General features: G+C 37.4%; 1 protein-coding gene across 3 annotated transcripts in view; it reads left to right on the plus strand.

Annotated features, from left to right (window-relative positions):
- Window positions 1-20,472, plus strand: part of LOC120636488 (protein NDRG3-like) — a 161,065-nt gene that overhangs the window by 79,354 nt on the left and 61,239 nt on the right. For all 3 annotated transcript variants that reach the window (XM_039907988.1, XM_039907989.1, XM_039907990.1), the window contains one exon: window positions 9,810-9,927. In XM_039907988.1, coding sequence (XP_039763922.1) covers window positions 9,810-9,927 — 118 coding nt within the window. The remainder of the gene's footprint in view (window positions 1-9,809; window positions 9,928-20,472) is intronic.

Consider the following 20,472-nt stretch of genomic DNA (forward strand, 5'->3'; position numbering starts at 1 on the left):
CATGTAATGTACGCATGAAAAGTGCACTATATGTGCCTATTTGAATAAAGAAATATTTTACTTTGACTTTTACTTTGAGAAGATTATGTAGAACTCTCAGGTATGCAGGTTTCATCAAGATGTTTTCCTTCATAGTTGAAGCAAGTGATAGTTTGATTACTTAATACGCAAATAACTTAGAAAAGTGCGTACTGGGATTCGAACTCAGCCCCCCGAAAGTGAAGTGGAGCTCCTACCCAATCCTTCATCACCGCTTCATAGCTTCGCTTAATAGCTAGTGCCTTAATAAATTTAACATTGTCGATACGGTAGGCAGGATAGGTATTTTCCTCACTTCTTTCGCAGCGTTCCCTTGTTGTCTATTAGCTCAATGCACAATTGATGCTCGAATTCGGTGAAAATACAATACAAATAAAAACAAATGAATACAGTCGTGCCTAAAAAATTTGTTTGTCCTATTTTGGTGTTTGTGAAAAACGACGAAATATCGTGTTAATGAGTGCAATTAGTGATTCAAGTCGCTCTGTCATAGCGCAACACTACGTGAGCCCACGTCGTGTTACTATTCGAGATTCGTGTTCAGTGTGAATCGACATGTATTTTTTTATGTAGATCTATATATAAGTTCTTTTTACCTATTTACGTACGTCGTTATTTTTGTTTCTTTTAAGTTTTTTCATATAATTGCATCGTTACGAGTCCGATTCTCATTCCAGTAAATTCATTGAACTTCACGAAATAGTCGCGGCATATTTTCGTTCAAATTCCCTTAGTGCCTGAAGACCAAAGTCTTCGAGCAGTACGTCGCTTACTATGGGCCTCTTAAGAAGGCTTATCACTCAGCGGGCGATGAAGAGAGCTATACTAGGTGTCTCTCCACGTAATCAAATCACAAATGATATGCGAAAGAACTATCACCGATATAGCTGAGCAAGTCCCGAATGTGAAGAGGCAATAGCCAGGGCACATAGTTTGGAGAACCGATGGACGTGGGAGTATATGTTACAAATTACATAGAAGTGAGGTGATTACGATAACTAAATTCGTCAACTTAAAAGTAAACATACGAGGGTTCCAAACGTGCCCTGGTCTAATAAGAAGCCCAAAATTAACTTAGCCGGTTGTTATTTTTTTTTGTTATCACCATCACACATTGTCATTTAAAACTACCCACGCATTTTAATCGTTGACGCAGTCCTTAATACTATAATGGGACTTTTCTATAAGCTTACGTTTAATACAAACTTTGAACTTTTTCAGAGACATCTATGCTATATCAGCAGTGGTCAATCGGTTGAAGTGATGTTGATGAACGAAATGTCAAAATAAAAATTAGTTTTCCAATCGATTGAAACGGCAAACTGTTACAAGGCAATCGCATCACCGCGCCACAGGGCTCTGTATATAGGTACTACACTTATTGGTAAACTTGCGAGCGCCCTCGGCCGCGACAGTTTATTGACCCCTGCCCGATTTCGCCCTGGTTACACCCTGTATTCGGGAATACCTCATTAAAAGTTAGCGCCCGACGCATTTTTCTACGGCTTACATTTTTAATCGACTTCAAAAGAAGGAGGTTGGTTTACAATGCATATTTTTATAAGGAGTTTCGAAAACAAATGGAAATCTATTAGAATCCGTTTTTTCCTTTCGCGTCTTTGGTTGCCTGGAAAAAATCGCTATGTACGATAAGGCCACCAAATTATAATCTCTAGCTCTGTAACTATTTTTTTTGGTGTACAAAAAAGTTTATTCATCCATTCATTCATTCATTCATTCATCACTTCGTTGTAGGGATGCAGAACTTGCCAATAATGGTACCTGATATATCATCAATATATTGTATATCATCAATATATTGGTGTAATATTCTAAAACAAATCTACTTACTTGTTCTAATTCTTTATTTTCTACTACACCGTTAATACAAGCTGTGGACTTCGTATTTGATATATCCATATATCGAAATAATATATATTCGATATTTCTAGTAAAAACTGTGTTGATTTGTCTGTCTATGACACCCGCCCCTTTTTTTTCAATCGACTTCATGCCATCATTTATCGGCATCTTTATCGAAACGGAATAACCGTATAATAAAGCCAATAAAATTCAATACTTCGTTGAAAATTCGATGATTATATTTATTTATTTCCAACTTACGACTAGTTTTACAGGAATTTTCGTAATGCACTAGCGTAGATACTGATGTCTACCTACATACTAAACTTTATCAGTGTAGCAAATGCAGCACAAAGCAACCTTTGTGAGTTAAACGCAATACATACCAAAAAACCAGCCATTTTGTTATTTATAAGGTAGAACTCTTAATGCGTAAGTCTGACTCGCAATTGGCGGTCTTTTTTTATAATTTACCGTTTTCTCCAAAATTGTTGAAATTCTTTTGCATGTTGCTCTGAAGGAAATACTCACTTAGAAGATAGAAAAGAAACTTGCATTGGTCCTTTGAAAATTCATTATCACTATCAGCTCAACCAATGAAATTAACGGGATACCTAATACTCGACGTTACAATGACGCTTGTGTGGACACAAGCGTGCCTAACTTAACTAAAACATGTATCCTAGCAGATTTACAACGAGAGAAATACGAATAAAATCCTATTTTCAGTTGACGGTCTAAGTTGCATTGAAAAGTTAGTAAGCATGTACCCTATTTAAAGTTAGAGGGCCAACTTGACGTAGCACAGCCCCTAGTAAGATTTGCGGGCTCGCATTCCCAGGGTGGTTTTCGAGTATCGAAAAACTTTAACGTCGGAATAAAACGACATATTCAAACTTTGTTTATTTTGAATAGGACATCTTAACTCTGCATCAATGATCAAAGTTTCACAATGCAATGTTTAACATTAATTCCATTTTTAACCGGCTTAACATGCCATAACGCCGTCATGCAAAGAAGGATTTGCAAAATTAATTGCTCGCATGCATGCATGACTATCATGCATTATTCACGCAATCACACAACATGCCTGTACACTCGAAAAGGCTACACAGATGTATTCTGTTTATCCAAGGTACACCCATATTTCTTTTTCATCATCATCAGCCTAACAGTCGAGTGCTACTACCAACGGGAGGGTTTACCCATAATCAGCACGCTGGGCAGGGTTGGTGACCGCAGTAGATGGTAGTAGTGGTACAGAGGCTCTGCTGGCCGCTCTTCGTTATAACCCCTTAATCGCCTCGTACGACACCCGCGGGAAAAAGAGGGGTGTTGGCAACTTTATTCTGATCTGCGGTCACCACACGGCATATTTTTCGCAACTCGAAGCAACTTTTAGCACATAGTATGCAAACTTTATTTATACAAAAAAAAAAAAAAATACTTGCATCCATGCCTTTACATAGTCATGAGGCCCTGTCAGGGCGTAACAATAAGAAACAGTTTGGTAGAGTTCAGTAAAGACATTTATTTCGGAAGTCGGTTTTATTTTCTCGTATTTTGATGTTTTAGGTTTTACGAACCTATTTATCTTTATTCAATATATGTTACAGACTTAGGAAACTAACAACATAACAACGTCGCAGGCTTATACTTCATAAGACTGGTAGGTGCAAGTAGGAAGTAGCAAGTAGCTTAAAGTTGCTACACACAGGTGCTAAATTGCGTTGCCACTAACTTATAACTTCGAATGCTGTTACTCTGTCATGGGTGTAGGTGATAAATAATGCTTGCGATCCTCTTATAAGAACGAGCTAACAATATATGTTACATGTCTCTTAGAACTTTCAGATCGTAGATGACATATGGAGTTTTGATAAAAGTAGGTGAGAAATCGAAACTTGCTTTAGTACTGCAGACATGAGAATAGAATAGAAAAACTTTATTGCTACACAACACAATAGGAAAAATACAAGGAAAACAGTAATAGTACTTAGTGCTAGGGTGCAAAGGTGGCCTTATCACTAAAAGTGATATTTTAAAGGCAACCTGAGCGTACGAAGCCGATAAAAACTGGAAAGTGGATGGTGCATAAAGTAGGTATGTTACAAAAAAATTAAATAAACTTACATGGACATACATACTACATTTACTACACAAATACCGATATAAATTTATATATACTATAATAGATATATATGATATAAATTTATGCTATTATAAACTTACATAATACTCAATTACATAGATAAGTAATAATTTTTTTAGCGATGTTTAAACAGGTGAATGGTTTCGGAATGACGTATTTCCCAGGGGAGCGAGATGAGGTTTGTAAACCGAAAATCATTTTCAATCCCTATAATATACAATACCTTTAAATTATTTACTCATTAGGAGCTGTTATTAGTTTAAGTTGCTATTTTTGTATCACAAAAAAATCTACATATTTTATTATTTAGTTTTTGTGATACCTTTTAATTTCTCACTAAGTAAAACTGATTACTTTGAGCCTTCGAATAGGTATTGGTATTTTTTTTTAGAATAAGCTGTACATGTACAACTCTTAGTTTTTTATCAGTTAATTTATGTAAAATCTCAATATCTTTGGAGCAGTGTCGGTCCGTACGTATCGTTAATAAACACAAACAAAAAACACACATTATATTAGCTTGGATTACTTAATTATAACTATTAAAACATTTGAATAAAAACTGTTATTACTATTTCATCATCATATCATCCCATTACTACAGGGCCCTGGCCACCATACTAGCCCAGTGCGGATTGGTGGACTCCACGCTTTGAATGCATTATGGAGAACTCCCAGGCATGCAGGATCCTCAGGATGTTTTCCTTCACCGTTCAGGCTAGTGATATTTTACTTAAAACGCACATAACTGAGAAAAGTTATAGGTGCGTATTGGAATTCGAACTCGCCCCCCGGAAGTGAAGTCGCAGTCCTACCCACTGAGCTATCACTGCTTTCCACTACGCTTATTATTTAAAAAAAAAAAAAAATGAAAAAAAAAATAGAAGTGTATATAAAACCATTTATTAACTAGTTGCGCTCCGCTGTTTTACCTGCGGTGAATAAGCAATTTAATGATATTTGGTATAAAACTATGAATGTCCCTGTAAATCCTTGGCAATTTGATATTTTAACAGGATCAAAAGTAGCATATGTTACTCTCCTTCCTTTCAACTAACTCTGTGACACAAATCAAGTAGATTGGTTGTTTATATAGGACACAACAAAAACACACACATTTGCAATTACAATAGAAGTATGGATGTCTGGCAATTGACAGGTAAATTGTCAGTTTAATAAGCTCCATCAGAGTCAAATTGTGTATACCTGCTGTAGCGAATGATTTGACGTAACCGCCTCTCTTTACGCTACGTTAGGTTCTATATTTCCGCGCATTCGGTGCGGTCGATGTGCTGGTGATGTGCGTCAAGCTTTAGCTTCATGTAATTTGCATTAACATGAGAGCCCGTACATTAAAATAATTGAAAGTGTGCCTGCAACAGCCTGCGCCGCGAATTTGTCCAGCTTGCGAAAGTTTTGCCCCGACTGTCTATTTCCGAAAAGAAAACTCGTTAGCGAATGTCTTTTAGTTTCGAGACTAAATTATCTGGTTGGTTTTTTGAGCAAAACTTCTTCTTCCATGCATTTTTTTTAGCGCAACGCTAGATTGCCTGAATGGAATAGAACTTAAATCGCCAATAACAAGAATAAAAATGAATTCTATCAGTTTTAAGTTTTCTTGTAAGTGAACAGTATGTAATATCTAATAAAGTATTTAAACCGGCCCTAGTTCCCGTTTATTAGCACTTTTGAAACGTGAAAACAGTCTGTTTGTAGTGACTCTACCACCGGTTCGGAAGGCAGATGATGTTGAAATAGAAACTCAGCAGATTGGTCTTTTTTAACATCATTTTACAATTACTTAACACTACCTAAGGTTCATCAAGTTTGCCTGGAAAAGGTGTAAGGTTTATTAAGTACCTAGGTACTAATATTTCGAAGAAATTCATATATTACGCTGCTGCGTTACAATCAACGAAACAAAACGCTTCATGCGCTATAATGAGACGTGAACTGCTTTAAGTCGCTAATACTTTTGGCATCTTTCGGTTCGATGGTTTTAGTAGCTTTTTGTGACAGAGCTCGTCCGAAGAACTATCGCGATGTTTATCTCTTCGGACAAGCAGCATGTGTGTTACGGTCTGAGGGATGTGGTCGCCGTTGTATTTACAGGCATATACGGCAAAACCACCAAACCGCACTGAGCCAGCGTGGTGGACTATGGCCCGTGGCATGCACAGGATATGCACTAAGCTAGCAGATGATATAAAATGAAAAACATCTGCAGCACGAGTTATAAAAAGACAACTCCAAAAATTTTTATCAAACATTCGTTGAACGTAAGCGTAACGTAAGTAACGTTGCGCAGTTTTTGTTTTTGTGCGCTTGTTTAAGTTTGATATATATTTTTTACTATTACGCTAACTTTGGCTCTTCTATTTTGGACATTGATTTAAACATAGTGATTTGACTCGATTTTTGTGTTTGTCGTTATATAGTACGAACTCTGTTTCAACATGTTGAAAAGTGGACGTACAATCAACAGCCAGTCACGCGAATTGGTTGTGAAGTTATCTCTCTGCGATAAGAATTGTAAGAGTTATAAATAACCTACTCTTAAGTTTTTATGACTCTTACTGGAGTTTTATAATATCTGCATACCCTCTATGCACGCCACTAGCTACGGCACTAAACCCTTCTCATTGTGGGAGGAGACCCGTGCCCTGTAGTGGGCCGGTAATGGGTGATGATATGACGATGATGAAGGAATACACCTACGTCTCAAGCCCTGCGAAGTGTTGCTAGGTTAATAAGCGGTGAATTAAAAAAGGTAAAAAAAGGTGACGGTTAAATAATTTTGCATACTTCCTAAGCACACTTTCTAAAACATATTGTAAAATGGCAGTTAGATGCAACCTATAGACGATGTTCCGGACCTGAACTTCTTCTTTCTACTTCTGCCTGTGATATGCAGTTTTCAGTTGTGGAGTTTCCATTTCGATCAACAGTAATCTTTATCATCATCATCATCATCATATCGACCGATATACGTCCACTGCTGGACATAGGTCTTTTGTAGGGTCCCAAATTCCATGGTTTTGTGCCGCTTGGAGCAGCTACCTGCGACGCGCCTAATGATCTTTCTTTATCATCATACGAAAGGAAAAATAACATAAAAATTTCGTCTGACAGTAAAACGGATTATGTCCGTTCTACGTCTTATCCTACATTTTTTATAAATAGCTGCAATGCAATAAACATGTATGAATCAATTTAAACACGAATTTTTAAACACAAACGCATAGGGCATCAGGTTTCCGAAATATGAGCTGCCAATTTTGTACTGGTGGTTAATAAATAAAACTAAGAGTAAATATTCGAATGGGCTTTAAATTATTGCTCTTCGTTCTTTTTAGTCTAGATTAACCTTAATAGCCTTTTTTAAGTTCCTATCCCCGCTTCCCGCGTTAAAATTCTTACATAACTACTGGTAGTCGATTAAGGCTTGGATTACCATTAAACCATTAAAGGTTTATTTACTGAAGAGTGGTGCCCTTGAGTCAATAAACTTATAACGAAAATTAAGAATTGGCTAAAGCGTGGATATTTATAACCCGGAAACCTGACGCTTTGAAAGATTTTGTCTCATATTTTACCCTCTTCTATCGATGCTATTGATTAATATTACGTATTCATATTTTTAACAAAAATTTTAGTCACTATTCCACGTAACTTTCGGGGTTATAAATTATATAGATATTGTTTTTTAAATGGTTATTTTTCGTTTCAACTTTAATTCTATTTTTACTTTTTGTTTAAGTTAATTTCAAGTCGAGGACATATACTTTGGGTTGTAGCTTAGAACAAAACTTGTTACTACTTTTATTTAGATCTACCTGTTTTGTGTACCTAATAACATTGGTCACAACGGGACCACGATCCATGCAACTGGGTCGAAATATCGACAAATCCAAAAATATTGACGTGGTATATACTCGTTGAACTTTATTTAAGAAATGTTGATTAACCACGAAAGTCTTAGTTTAAAATCTTTAATTACCTAATAACGATTTAAAAAAAACAAAAAAAAGATATGGGATAAATGTGTGTCTAGTTTGGAATAAAATTAAAATCGCAGACTGTAACTAGGCCAGGCTCCATAACAAAATTTTGAAAATAAAAGATCTGACAAAGGTATCTAGGTCAAAGACAGAGGAAGGAACTTGTAAACGAACAACTGTAAATCATTCGCAATGAGTTCCATAGTTGAATAGTTAGTTATTTCTAGAACATTCTTTTTTGAATTATTTCTTTGTGTTTTTAGTAACAACTGCGCTACGCAGGTCTAGTAGCTGTTTTTACTAGAAATACTTGCCACTTATCAAACTTACTTAGCTATGGAAGGGAATAAACAAAGTTATTTCAAACATTCGTAGAACGTAAGCCTAACGTAAGAAAATCGGTTACGTTTTCATTTATTATTCATATTATTTAAAGTGGGTTGCGAGGTGGCACACTACCCTGCATTGCGAACTGCACTAATTGGGGCCATAATATGTTTGTACTCATTAAATTTTAACCATATAAAGCGCAGATCCTAACATTAATGCCAACTTTAAAAAATTAGGACAAGAAAACTGTAATGAGGTACATCTTTACCTCGGAATATAGACTCTACGTGTATCGGTATAAAGTTGGGAAGTAATTACTAAGATATTTTAGCCGACTTTTGAAGGGCGCGGGTTTACGATACGGTGCGTTTTCTTTTCATTGTATTTGCCTGACTTTTACGCTCCCAAATATATTTCATTAATATTCGTTAAATTTAATTACATTCTTTTTTATGAATTAAAATGAACAAATTTTTATAGCATTGGTGGCTACGTAACAGAGATTAATAGTGAAGGCTAAAAAGCGTTCGCTTTTATGTTAATTTGCAAACTTTAATTTTTAAATATTTCATGGTTCATCTGATTTCATTGTAATCTTAACATATGCACAATTTTTAACGTTGAAATTCACAGTCAACGGTGTTAACAAATAGCATTCCATGTTAGCGGTAATATCCGGGGCAGACGACTGATCAACGTGTTCTCGCAGACAGAGCACAGATGTAGAGAAATCGATGATTGAAACCAGGATGTCGTGATCCATCCTCTAGTTTATTGTCATTGAATAAAGAATAAATATGAATATTAGAATTTGCCACACTCCGCGGATGAAGGGAAATCTGTGCTGTGCTATAGTTCCTTCAATCTTTATACTCCACACCAAAGAGATCTTTGGTAATATACTCTCTACGCACGTTTGCTATTTAGCAATTGTTCAGTGTAAAAATTGCCTGTAAAAACACTCACTAAAAACTCCATTGGATGCTCCGGTGTCGGAGCGAAACGTGCATAGAGCGTACATTACGGAAAATCTGATGGTGGAAATTTCACTGTCCAGATTCGTATCGTGTAATTTTAATTTCAATTTCTTTATTTGCAGATTGAGTTACATAGTTGGTCGGCCTCAATTGGCATTAAAATTTGATTTCTTAAAAAATTATGTCTTTACAATGCTCATTTAATTAAATTCTTGTCAATTATTTAATCAAATAATAATAACAATATACAACAAATCTATCAATAAATATATGTCAAAGTTCTATAAAATTTCACGTAAATATTCTTTAATAGCATAATATCTCTTTCTAAGTAAGAACTCTTTAATTTTACTCTTAAATAAAATATCATAAGAATTCTGCAAAGTAACGCCTTCTTTTATCCAATATTCAAATCCTCTTTCTGAATTGGGATTTGTTCGCCAACAGATACGAGTTTCCAGCCCTTCTTCAACTACGTGGACATGCGAGCTTTGTTGGAGAACTTCTGCGTGTACCACGTCACCGCCCCGGGCCAGGAGGAAGGTGCCGCCACGCTGCCCGAAGAGTGAGTATTGCTTACTTTATAATCCGGCTGCTGAAACAATGTTTCCGTTCGCCTGTCAGTTGGCCATACATTCCGCGCTTACAGGATAGCTTATGCATGTTTGAAGCAGAACAATAGCAGCAGGACTACTGCAGTGGACGTGTATAGTTATTGCGTAATGTGCAGTATTTACAGAGTTATACATGCTAAAATACTGACAGTTAACGTGCTAACTTAAGAGTATTGCTCTTCTTAACGTGATACAATGCTTCTTCTTCTCCTGGGCTTATCTCCATACTAAGTCGACCGGAACTATCCGTTGTACTGGAACGACTCCGCGCTAGGTCACTCCAGCCAGCCGAACTCACTCCAGAAGGTTAGTAGGCCGCCCAGGTCGCCGAGTGTGTTATGTAATGCTTCCCTGAGATGGAGGAAATTCCTTACATTATATACCTCTGTTATTTCGATGGCCGCAGGCTAAATTACAACAATAATGACATAGCCTTGTAACAGTTCAGTGCAGCGATATTATTATTTTTTGTAATTCGATATGACGATGGTTATTAATGTCAATCATTTGCTAGAAGGGCAAGTAAACATATAATATATATTAATATCCTTAAAGAACGTCACTTCAAAGTTACATCGTCATTCCATATGACAACTTATAAGGAACTTATTCTATTAGCTGCGAAACTAATATTAGAAGATGATCTTCAAGGCTCTATATGTATACTTCTTATACTCGGGTTTAAAAGAGAGAGAGTTAAACAAGTAATAGGTAACCGATCGAAAAGTGAAGAAAAAATAAGGATTATAGTGTAAAATCTGAAAGGCATCCACATGGAAAAATACGTCTTTATTCGTTTATTTTTATATTTTATTTATTTGTGAACAATAAAATAACTTGACTGCTAATGAATGAATAACTAAAAAAGTATGAAACTGAGTAACAGTGATAACGACCACCTCCAATTACCACTGTTTACTGGATATTTATCAAGGAATCTAAATACATTCAAAAATATTAATCAAAATAAAATAAGATAAAAAACAATGATCAAAGGGGATACATGTAACATGATCTAAGTTTAGTATTCGTGTTAAGTAGGCGTCAGCTGATCCAAACTGGTGTGAGCGTGTCCAAATGTATACAATAAATAAAATTGTTCGTGTGTTTAATGCCTGTGGTCAGATCGAATAGAAATGGGTTTGAAAATATAGAATCTGTGGTCAGATCAAATAGAAAGTAATTTGCAATTATAGAATCTGTGGTGTCATGGCTGTCCAACGTCAATAAGTCATGTTAAAAATCAATAATTGCATTGTAATACCGGACGTTGAACTTTGTCAAACTTATTAAAGTCTAAAAACTAAATATACGCTTCTTATTTAACAAAAGTCATTATTTATAAAATAATCTACCAATTCAGATACTAATATTACTTAGTAATTAAAAAAACTATTTCATCTGCTAAGTGCTTATGATCTGTTTAATGCATCATTGCACTGATTAGAGTGAATGAATGCTTTCCGTCTCCCTTCTATCAGATTATCCTCTATGAATTAAAATGGAATCCCGGCTTAGCGGTACACCGTTTGAACAAGGAGATTAGATCCTTTTCCGATGCATCTCAAAGGGGAAACGTATCAAGTAAAGAATAAAAATTAAATTCGCTTTACTGAATGCTAATCTGATTTATGTATATTATTCATAAATTATTCATCAGTTATCTCAGTACCCACAACACAAGCTACGCTTACTTTGGGACTAGATGGCGAAGTGTTTATTGCCGTGATATATTTATTTATTGATTTATAAGAGACTGCAAATCTATATTTATTTTCAAGAAAAAATATGTTTCCAGCAAACGAGTCTTATGCTATAATATAGTTATATAATATAGTATATATAATATAGTTTAAAGATTTATATATTCTACTACTTCTGCTCTTATAGGTTAAATGTTTGATCCACTAAGCGATTTTTTTAAAAATACATATCTTAAACCATAATCGGTTTCTATGTGGCATAATACCGAAGGTATCTTGGTGGTACAGGCTCGAAGCTGCGCCTCCTAGCCACAACTCCTGGCTTTTCCTCAAGGCACAATTCGTTTCAATCCCTTTAAACCAGGATACCAAGATTACTTTCCTGTCGTAGTGTTATTGGCGACAGTAACTACCAGATACAATAAGATCAACAAGATGGCGCTCTTTCCATTTCATACAAATTGTGGTTAGGTTTCAAGTGATTGGAATACGTTTAATTTTTTTTATTTATTTATCAAGAGCACTAACAAAATGCATATTACCCGGTTTGAAACAAAGCACACACACAAAAACACGGACTGATATCCGCGTCATGTAAACTAATTTGACAAAAAAATTTAACTCATCGATAAGATGGGATTTAGTAAATGGTATATGAAAATATTTTGTGGACTTGCAACTTCTGGTGTACCGGTACGGGAAAGTCAGAGATATATGATTGAGAAGGTTGTTACAAAATACGTTGAAAATCAGGTTTCGATATATCGAAAAACCTTTTGAAAAAACATCCCATGGAAATTTTCTGTTGTTTATACGAACACAGTGTTCATTAATCTCTGTCCAAAGCGAAACTAATATTGCGCGGGCAGCGGGCATGTGATGAGACGATATGTGTCCTATTTGTGCGTGAGTTGGTTGTGATTGCGGCTCGCGCATGGCCGGCCGCGCTTTATTGCCGCTAGCTCGGTTACTTCATTGCGGCTGTGTCGATATAACACTAATTAAATCCTCAATCGACAAGTTTAAACAAAACGGGCTACCAAAAATCTGAAAACAAATTTTTAGGGTTCCGTTCGCAAAGGGTCAAACGGGTTCTTTTACTAAAACTCCGCTGTCCGTCCGTATGTCTGTCTGTCTATCCGTCTGTCACCAGGACTTACCTCATTAAATCATTCAATTAGTAAGACAGTTGAAATGTTCACAGGTGATGTATTTCATACAATTTCAACGATAAAAATGCTTGATTGTAAATTATTATTCTAACCAGGTTTCTTCTTTAATAGTTTTAAATGACGATGAGAGATGGTGACAAGATCCTCAAACTTAGTCGAACACGCTTAGTACTCGGCCAATTCGTTCAGGTAACTAACACGCCCGTCTCGAGTGAGCCCTCAGAGGAAGTCCGTTAAACGAGCACCTTTTATCCACTTACAGCGCGAGCGGTTCAAATTAACTCTCCGTTTTATTGTGACGCCAATGTTCGCCCGCAAGACCGAAACATATACAAATTGTACAGGATTAAGACATCATCATCATCATCTGTCTGCGCCTTTTCCCATCATCTGGGGTCGGCTCTCCTTGTCCGTTTCCTCCATTCAAGACGGTTTTGAGCAGTTTCCGCGTTAATATCATTTAGCTTCAGGTCATTTTGGACCGTCGTTAACCAGGTGGCGGGGGGTCTTCCGCGCCCACGCTTCGTCGTCGGTATGTCCACGGCTACTCGTACCATGTGGTCTGCGGGTCGTCTGACAACGTGTCCGTACCAGCGCAATCGTTTTTCCTGTAATTTATGAACAATGGGAGTGATTCCATAACTACCTCTAACATACTCGTTCTTGATTTTGTCGAGGCGGGTGACGCCCGCTGACCAGCGTAACATGCGCATCTCAGTGGTGTGTAACTTTGTGCTGTGCTTTTTGGTAGCGGCCCAGCATTCCGTACCATACAGTATGGCAGGGCGGATTGCAGTTTTGTATAGTTTCCCTTTGATCTTTAGGGGCATTCTTCTGTCACACATTACGCCTGTGAGCTGTCTCCACTTATTCCAGCCAGCTGTAGTACGATAAGTCACGTCATCGGCAATTTTACTATCGATGCTTATTATGGATCCGAGGTATTTGAATTGCTTTACTGTGGGAATACGAGTATTATTAATATAGAATTTAATTTGGGCGGCGTCGGTTGTACCATCGAATATGCAGGACATGTGCTCAGTTTTTCCTCGTCTGATTCTAAGACCATTCTCTTCCAATGATGTTATCCAGAGATTTAATTGGCTTTGTAGCTCTGCAACAGTGTCAGATATGAGCACGACATCGTCTGCGTACAAGATGTTCCAGGGTACGGGTCTTTGACAGTCTTTCGTGAGATAATCCATGGTCACATTGAATAACAAAGGACTAAGTGCGGAGCCCTGATGTACTCCGACTTCAATTGCAAACCCATCACTAGTTCCAGCGGCGCTTACCACTTGAGTGGTAACATTGTTGTACATGTCCTGTATTAGACAAATGTATTGTTCGGGAACATTTTGTGCTCTCAGCGACTGCCTATACAAATTTCTGGGAACATGGTCAAAGGCCTTTTCTAAATCTATAAAGATCATGTGTAGGTTGGACTTGTTAATCTTCGCTTTTTCAAGCATGATTCGAATGGTTTGTATAGCATCGGATGTACCTTTGCCCGTGACAAAGCCGCACTGATTGGGAGTTAACTCAACGATGTCTCTTATTCTATTATTAAGTATTCTTTCCCAAATTGTGAACGTATGCGACATAAGTTTTATGGCCCTGTAGTTATTGCAGTCCCTGACATCTCCTTTGTCCAGGATTAAGACAGAATTAACATATGAATCCTCATTCAGCCATTATTGCATGCAGTGCATTGTGTCCAAAAAACGTGAAAACGCCCCGCGCACGTCTCACTTCACAACTGCGGAATGTTGATAGCTCACAAACTTTACCCATTTTCTCCATTTCATGGTAAACGTTTAGCACATTAGAGTAACTGTCTCTGTAGAGGTAACTGATTCACGGATTTACCCAGGATTATCTGTTATGAAATTCTCAGCTTGGAGTTAGGTAATTGGCGATGTCTGGGCTCCATGCCTCAGAGAGCGCGTTAAGCTGTCAGCCCCAGTTATTGTAATTGACCGAGCGGAGCGAGGTCCTACGGTTTACTTAGGGGAAACGGCATTTGGATCGCCCGTACATCTGCGCGTATGCCCTTCGTTTTTCAAGTTAAGTGACTGTAAAATTAACCGTATATTTTTAACAGCCTTCCTTAAAAAGTCAGGTTCCGGAAGTTATTTTAAATGTATTTTCTGGCATACCTCCACTATTAATGAATTTTTACCCAAAATGCAAGATTGACTTGCAAATTTATTATTATTTAATTCTATTTTTTATAAAATCGTACATAGTTTTAATAAAATAATTAGTAATAACTAATATCCAATAATTGCAAGTAATAATTAGAATGGCATTAAATATTGCATTTTTTTTTGTTCTAAATGGGGCGTATTCCAAAATGGTCCTTTTTTAATTCCATATAAATTCGCAGCCTATTGAATCCTTTAAAAAATGACAGAAAAAAAACCGCAATTACTGCTATCGCGAAAATATGCATTGTTAAGGCAATCACACAAAATAACATAACGCCTGTACACACATAAGGGTTACGCTGATGTAGTCAGTGTATCGGGATACACCAAAATACAGACAAAATATTATGTACCTTTCATTTCTTAAGCATAGATCAACGGGTACATACCACGATAATATTTTGAATTTTTCGATATTTCAATCCAGTTGCATGGATCGTGGTCACGACGGGACTGACCCGTCTGGTCCCGTCGTGACCACGATCCATGCAACTGGGTCGAAATATCGACAAATTCAAAATATTATCGTGGTATCGTTAATTACCATTCATTTGTTTTATCATGTGTTTCGGATGTCGGTTTTTTATTTGTAAAAACTTTTCTCATTTCATTTTCTTTTAGCTTTGTCTGTAGCTTGTTCTCTGCAGACGAGCATGAAACGGAAGACATTTGAAAATCACGGCCTATCAGAAATTTTACTGGATATCATCAAAGACACAAATCGAACAATACTTATGTATATACTATAGGATTTGACAGAGCGCGTCCGGAGAATTGCTATCGCCATACTTATTTTTGCCGCTAACCAGCATTGTTGCAATGCTGTGTTCCGGTGTAAAGGGCGTGGTTGCCGCTGTAATTACAGGCACGTGAGGCTTACCACCTACGCATCAAATTAATGGACACAGGGCGACGTGCTCCTTGTATGCTCTGTGTACAAAAAGAGCAACACTTCGCGATGGGTTTCCGTACGATCAGGTGGGCCATCTACTTGGTCCGTCAATTATTACTTTAAAGAAATTAATATTCAATCTTATCAAATATCACAGATCAAATTTATTTTATTTGGTATCTTTTTTTTCTACTCTAAAATCACATCTTTTCCTTTTTTTTTCCTCCTCCTAGCTTTTATCCCAACTGACTCATAGTATTCCTACGCCACATCTTACGGTTGTGTCTTGTCGCTTCTCTTGTGGTTTGCTCGCTAATATTTACACGTCCCGGCTATTATTATTCACTTTAGGTTATTAAAAACGGGTGCAAAGTATAAAATTCAAAATTCAAAATCATGTAGTTCAATTAAGACTTTACTACCGTTTCGGAAATCGTCTCGCATCGGAAGAAACTGAGTTATTCGTCTTTTCCAACACTAACATAACAATCATTTTTCTATGATATGGTAGATTTAAGCGGAGCCTCCACGATATATGTTAACTGTATAGAATATAGATTCATCATATCATTCATTCACTGCGGCAACAGCGACTGGTTCTGTTTTTTTTTTCTTTTTCCTTTTTTTAGATTAGATTACATGTAAGGGCTTCGCTCATGCGCCCTGATGTGACTTATATATCCTATTTTAGCACTAAATATGCGTGCACAGTGCGGACATGTAAGGGTACCGTCAACGTAGTTGTAGGTAATATGTCAGGTTCTCCTCCCACAATGAGGATGGGTTAGAGCCACCGCATCCACCACGCTGGCCCAGAGCAGATTGGTAGACTCCATACACCTTTGATGAGAACACTATGTACAACTCTCAGGCATGCAGGTTTCCTCACAATGTTTTCTTCATCGTTAGAGCAAGTGATATTTTTAATTATACTGAAAACGCACATAACCTAAAAAAGTTAGAGGTGCGTGCTGGGACTTTAACTCGGCCCCCCGAAACTAAATTCGAGCTCCTACCCAATGGGCTATATCTGTATAGATTACTAAGCTCGTAATACTTTTTTTCACCTGGCGAGGTATTCAAGAGGTGCGTATCTGGAATTCCAATCTGGCAGAACTCGCGGCGCCGTTGACTCAAGGCGTCAAAGCCACAAATTGCAGTCGTCTGCCACGTGCCGCCGCTACGCGCTTGAAATATTCAGGCGCATGAACTATACGGAATTTGTCAACTTCCAGACTATAGCGTTCGGCTACGGGGTAATCGTAATAATCCCAAGTATTATTTAATCTAGCGAAGCGAGGTGTTTGAGTTGATTAAGGTAATATTGAATTTTGTTTTGTCTTCGTATAACATGGCAACATAGTCAAATTGAAATTTCAAATTTCTTTTTAGGCCTATCACAGGCACTTATGAAGCGTTCATATATGTTTACATAATTGTAAGGGGACGGTGATAACTTCGTTCGCTAACTTAAACCTAAAGCTTCGAGGATTCAAGGGTCTAAGAAGAGCCCAAAACAAAATTTGCCTGGTATTTTTTTTTTGTTATCACCATCTCACAGAAAATTAATATTTAGTTAACTCCGTATCCGAAAATATTTGCAGCTTCCACAAACCTGTTATTGAAATCGTCCATGGAATTGCAGTCTAGGCAATCAAACCGATTTGCAGTTCCAGTTGAAAGCTCTTGGGGTTTTTTATATGAGCACGAGTAGGCCGGAGAGTAGATGTCACCAGTCTGACTCTTTCCAGTTTTCAACCATACGGTAATCGCTCCCGGTGTTCACCCTGTTGATCACAGAGTCATCATTGAAAATATACCGTTCGGTTGACGAAGGAGTTAATCATAAAGATATCCTCTTTGCATAGCATTTGTTGCCCCACTCTCGGCAAACGAAGCTGTGAAGAACCGCTTGGTTTGCCCAGCCTTACATTGAAATTCACCATCACACGACTGTAGTAGGTATTCCAGGCGTTTATTGTTTTTTTTTTAATTTTATTATACAATCGTGTGTAAACTACACAATTGTAGTTGACCCAATGGTCTATATATCGTTTTTGGAAACTATGACCCAATGGTCGTAGTTGCCAAAACGATAACGGGAGTTCCATGATTTTGGTTTAGCGAAAAAGTGGTCAACGCGAGTAAAGAAGTTTTTCCTTTAAAAATATTTAGGTTTATTGTGATTATTGAAATCTCATGAAACGCTTAGAATTTCCCGATAGCGTCATAACGAGAGCGTCAATAACGACAGCAGAAATAGAAAATCCATTTATCCACTATTTTTCGAGTTTTACGAATACAAATTTATTGATACTGAATTTTATAAAGAGTAGGTATACGACAGCATAAATAATATTCCTAAATATTGTGTCGAATTTATTATGTACTAGCTGTTGCCCGCGACTTAGTCCGCTTTTGATTTTGTTTTTTGATGTGGCATTCAATTTAGTTGTCAAATAAAATTCAAGTATTCAGTATCGCTAAGCCTTCACTGAGGGGTTTGCTTCTGTCCGCTGAGGAGTTCTGTCCTCTATCTCCAACCACATTCTTTAGATCTACACAAAGTTCGGGCTTAATTAAACACTTATTATAACCTCTATAGTACAAAAAATATTATTTAAATCGGTTATAATTTGTCTTGTTATGGTGCAAAATCGTCAAACACTTTCATCCCCTCTCCCAAAGGAACCGGGCTTAATGTCGGGATAAAAAGTATTCTACTTCTAACACTTCCAAGAATATGTGTACAAAGTTTCATGAGAATCGGTTAAGTAGTTTTTGCGTGGAAGCGTAACAAACAAACTTACATTGACATTTATAATATTAGTAGCGATAGCGATAGCGATAGCGATAGGATAGGGATTGCAACCAGCGCTACGGATAAAGAAATCTCATGGTTGAGGGTTGTTTTAGGCAATCCCAGGCTAAACCTGACCTAAGTCTAGCCCCACCATTCCTGGTATTACACCGCCCTAAGCGATTCATTTTAGAATATATGAATACTTACTGGGCTTCACTCTGATTTTTCGTTCGTAAGAGAAATCGTATTTCCATACTTCGTCTTCTTTCACATAAGCAAATTTTTCCCTACACTATCGTGAACGTAATATTATAACTGAGGTCACCTACAATGTTATCGTTACTTATATTATCAAAGCGAAAATCTGGCGGTTTGTTTGTCCTTTAACGCCATAATTAAACATTCAATCAACTTTATTTGTGGCAGAGACTTCGTCGAAGGATTGGAGAGTAACATAGGCTACTTTCTACACGAGGTAAACGAACGGTCCCCACAAGATTTGTAAAAAAAACTTGATAAACGCGGGCGAAGATCGCTCGATCGGTCCTCCCTCCCAATTTATTTGGGATCCAGATGGAACCCGCGATAATCGGGGCATAAGATTTGTCTTCCGTCTATGCTAACGGTGCTGGACCACCATCGATGGAACAGATTTTATAGCGTTTTATTAATTGTAATGCCCATTCCTGAAAGTTATATTCCAACTATTTTTTCACCCAAAATTAATGAGCAGCGCGGTAAGTGTATGCTTTAATACACTTACCTTACTTTAATAGGTAACATCACAGTAACCCATTGCCGGCTCACTAAAGGGCACGGGTCTCCTCCCACTATGAGAAGGAGCTAAGGCCGCAGTCCACCACGCTGGCCCATTGTGGTCTCTGCACACCTTTGAGAACATTTTGTAGAACTCTTAGGTGTGCAGGTTTCCTCACGATGTTTTACTTCACCGTTGAACTTGCTTCATATTTTTATTAGGTACTTAAAACGCACATAACTTAAAAAAGTTAGAGGTGCGTGCGTCGAATCCCAGATTTCGAGAAGAACTCGTCGCCCCGAAAGTGAAGTCGAGCTCCTAAACACTGGGCCATTACCGCTTCGGTATATTATTACTTTGCAAATCTGACAGATTCATAATACTCACATTTCAGCTGCAAAACCGGCTCGCTCCGGGATGGGCTTGCACACGCAGGGTTCCGTACCAAGGTTCAAAACAAGGTGTAACACTAAAAAGTATTCACTTTAAGACCAGTAACTTACAATAGCTGGATCCCCATCGCAAAAAACGTGTTTTGTTTATTTAAAAATCCCGCGGGAACCGTACATGTTTCCGGATCCAAAAGTCTATCTTAATTCAAATTTTATTTAATTTATTTAAGTACATTTTGTGAAAGAGTAACAAACATCTAGCTTACCATCCTTGCAAACATTCACATGTATAATATTAGCAGGACATGATAAGTTAGGATAGGATATATTGTAATAGCGTCAATAGAAATACATCTTACTTACAGTCCTTGAGATAGAGCCCGCTTACGGACTGACGGACGGACGGTCGGACAGACGGAAGGTGAAGACGAATTTTTCGTTAAAGGTCTAGTTGAAGACAGGAAGACCCATCTACAACTGCAAAAAAATATTACTTCATTACAATTAGTTCTTGTAGGTAGGAATTGTGAGGAAATGAAGGAATTCGGAAATCGTTTATTTTCTCCA

The sequence above is a fragment of the Pararge aegeria genome, chromosome Z, assembly GCF_905163445.1.
Source record: "Pararge aegeria chromosome Z, ilParAegt1.1, whole genome shotgun sequence".
In the NCBI taxonomy this organism is placed as follows: Eukaryota; Metazoa; Arthropoda; class Insecta; order Lepidoptera; family Nymphalidae; genus Pararge; species Pararge aegeria.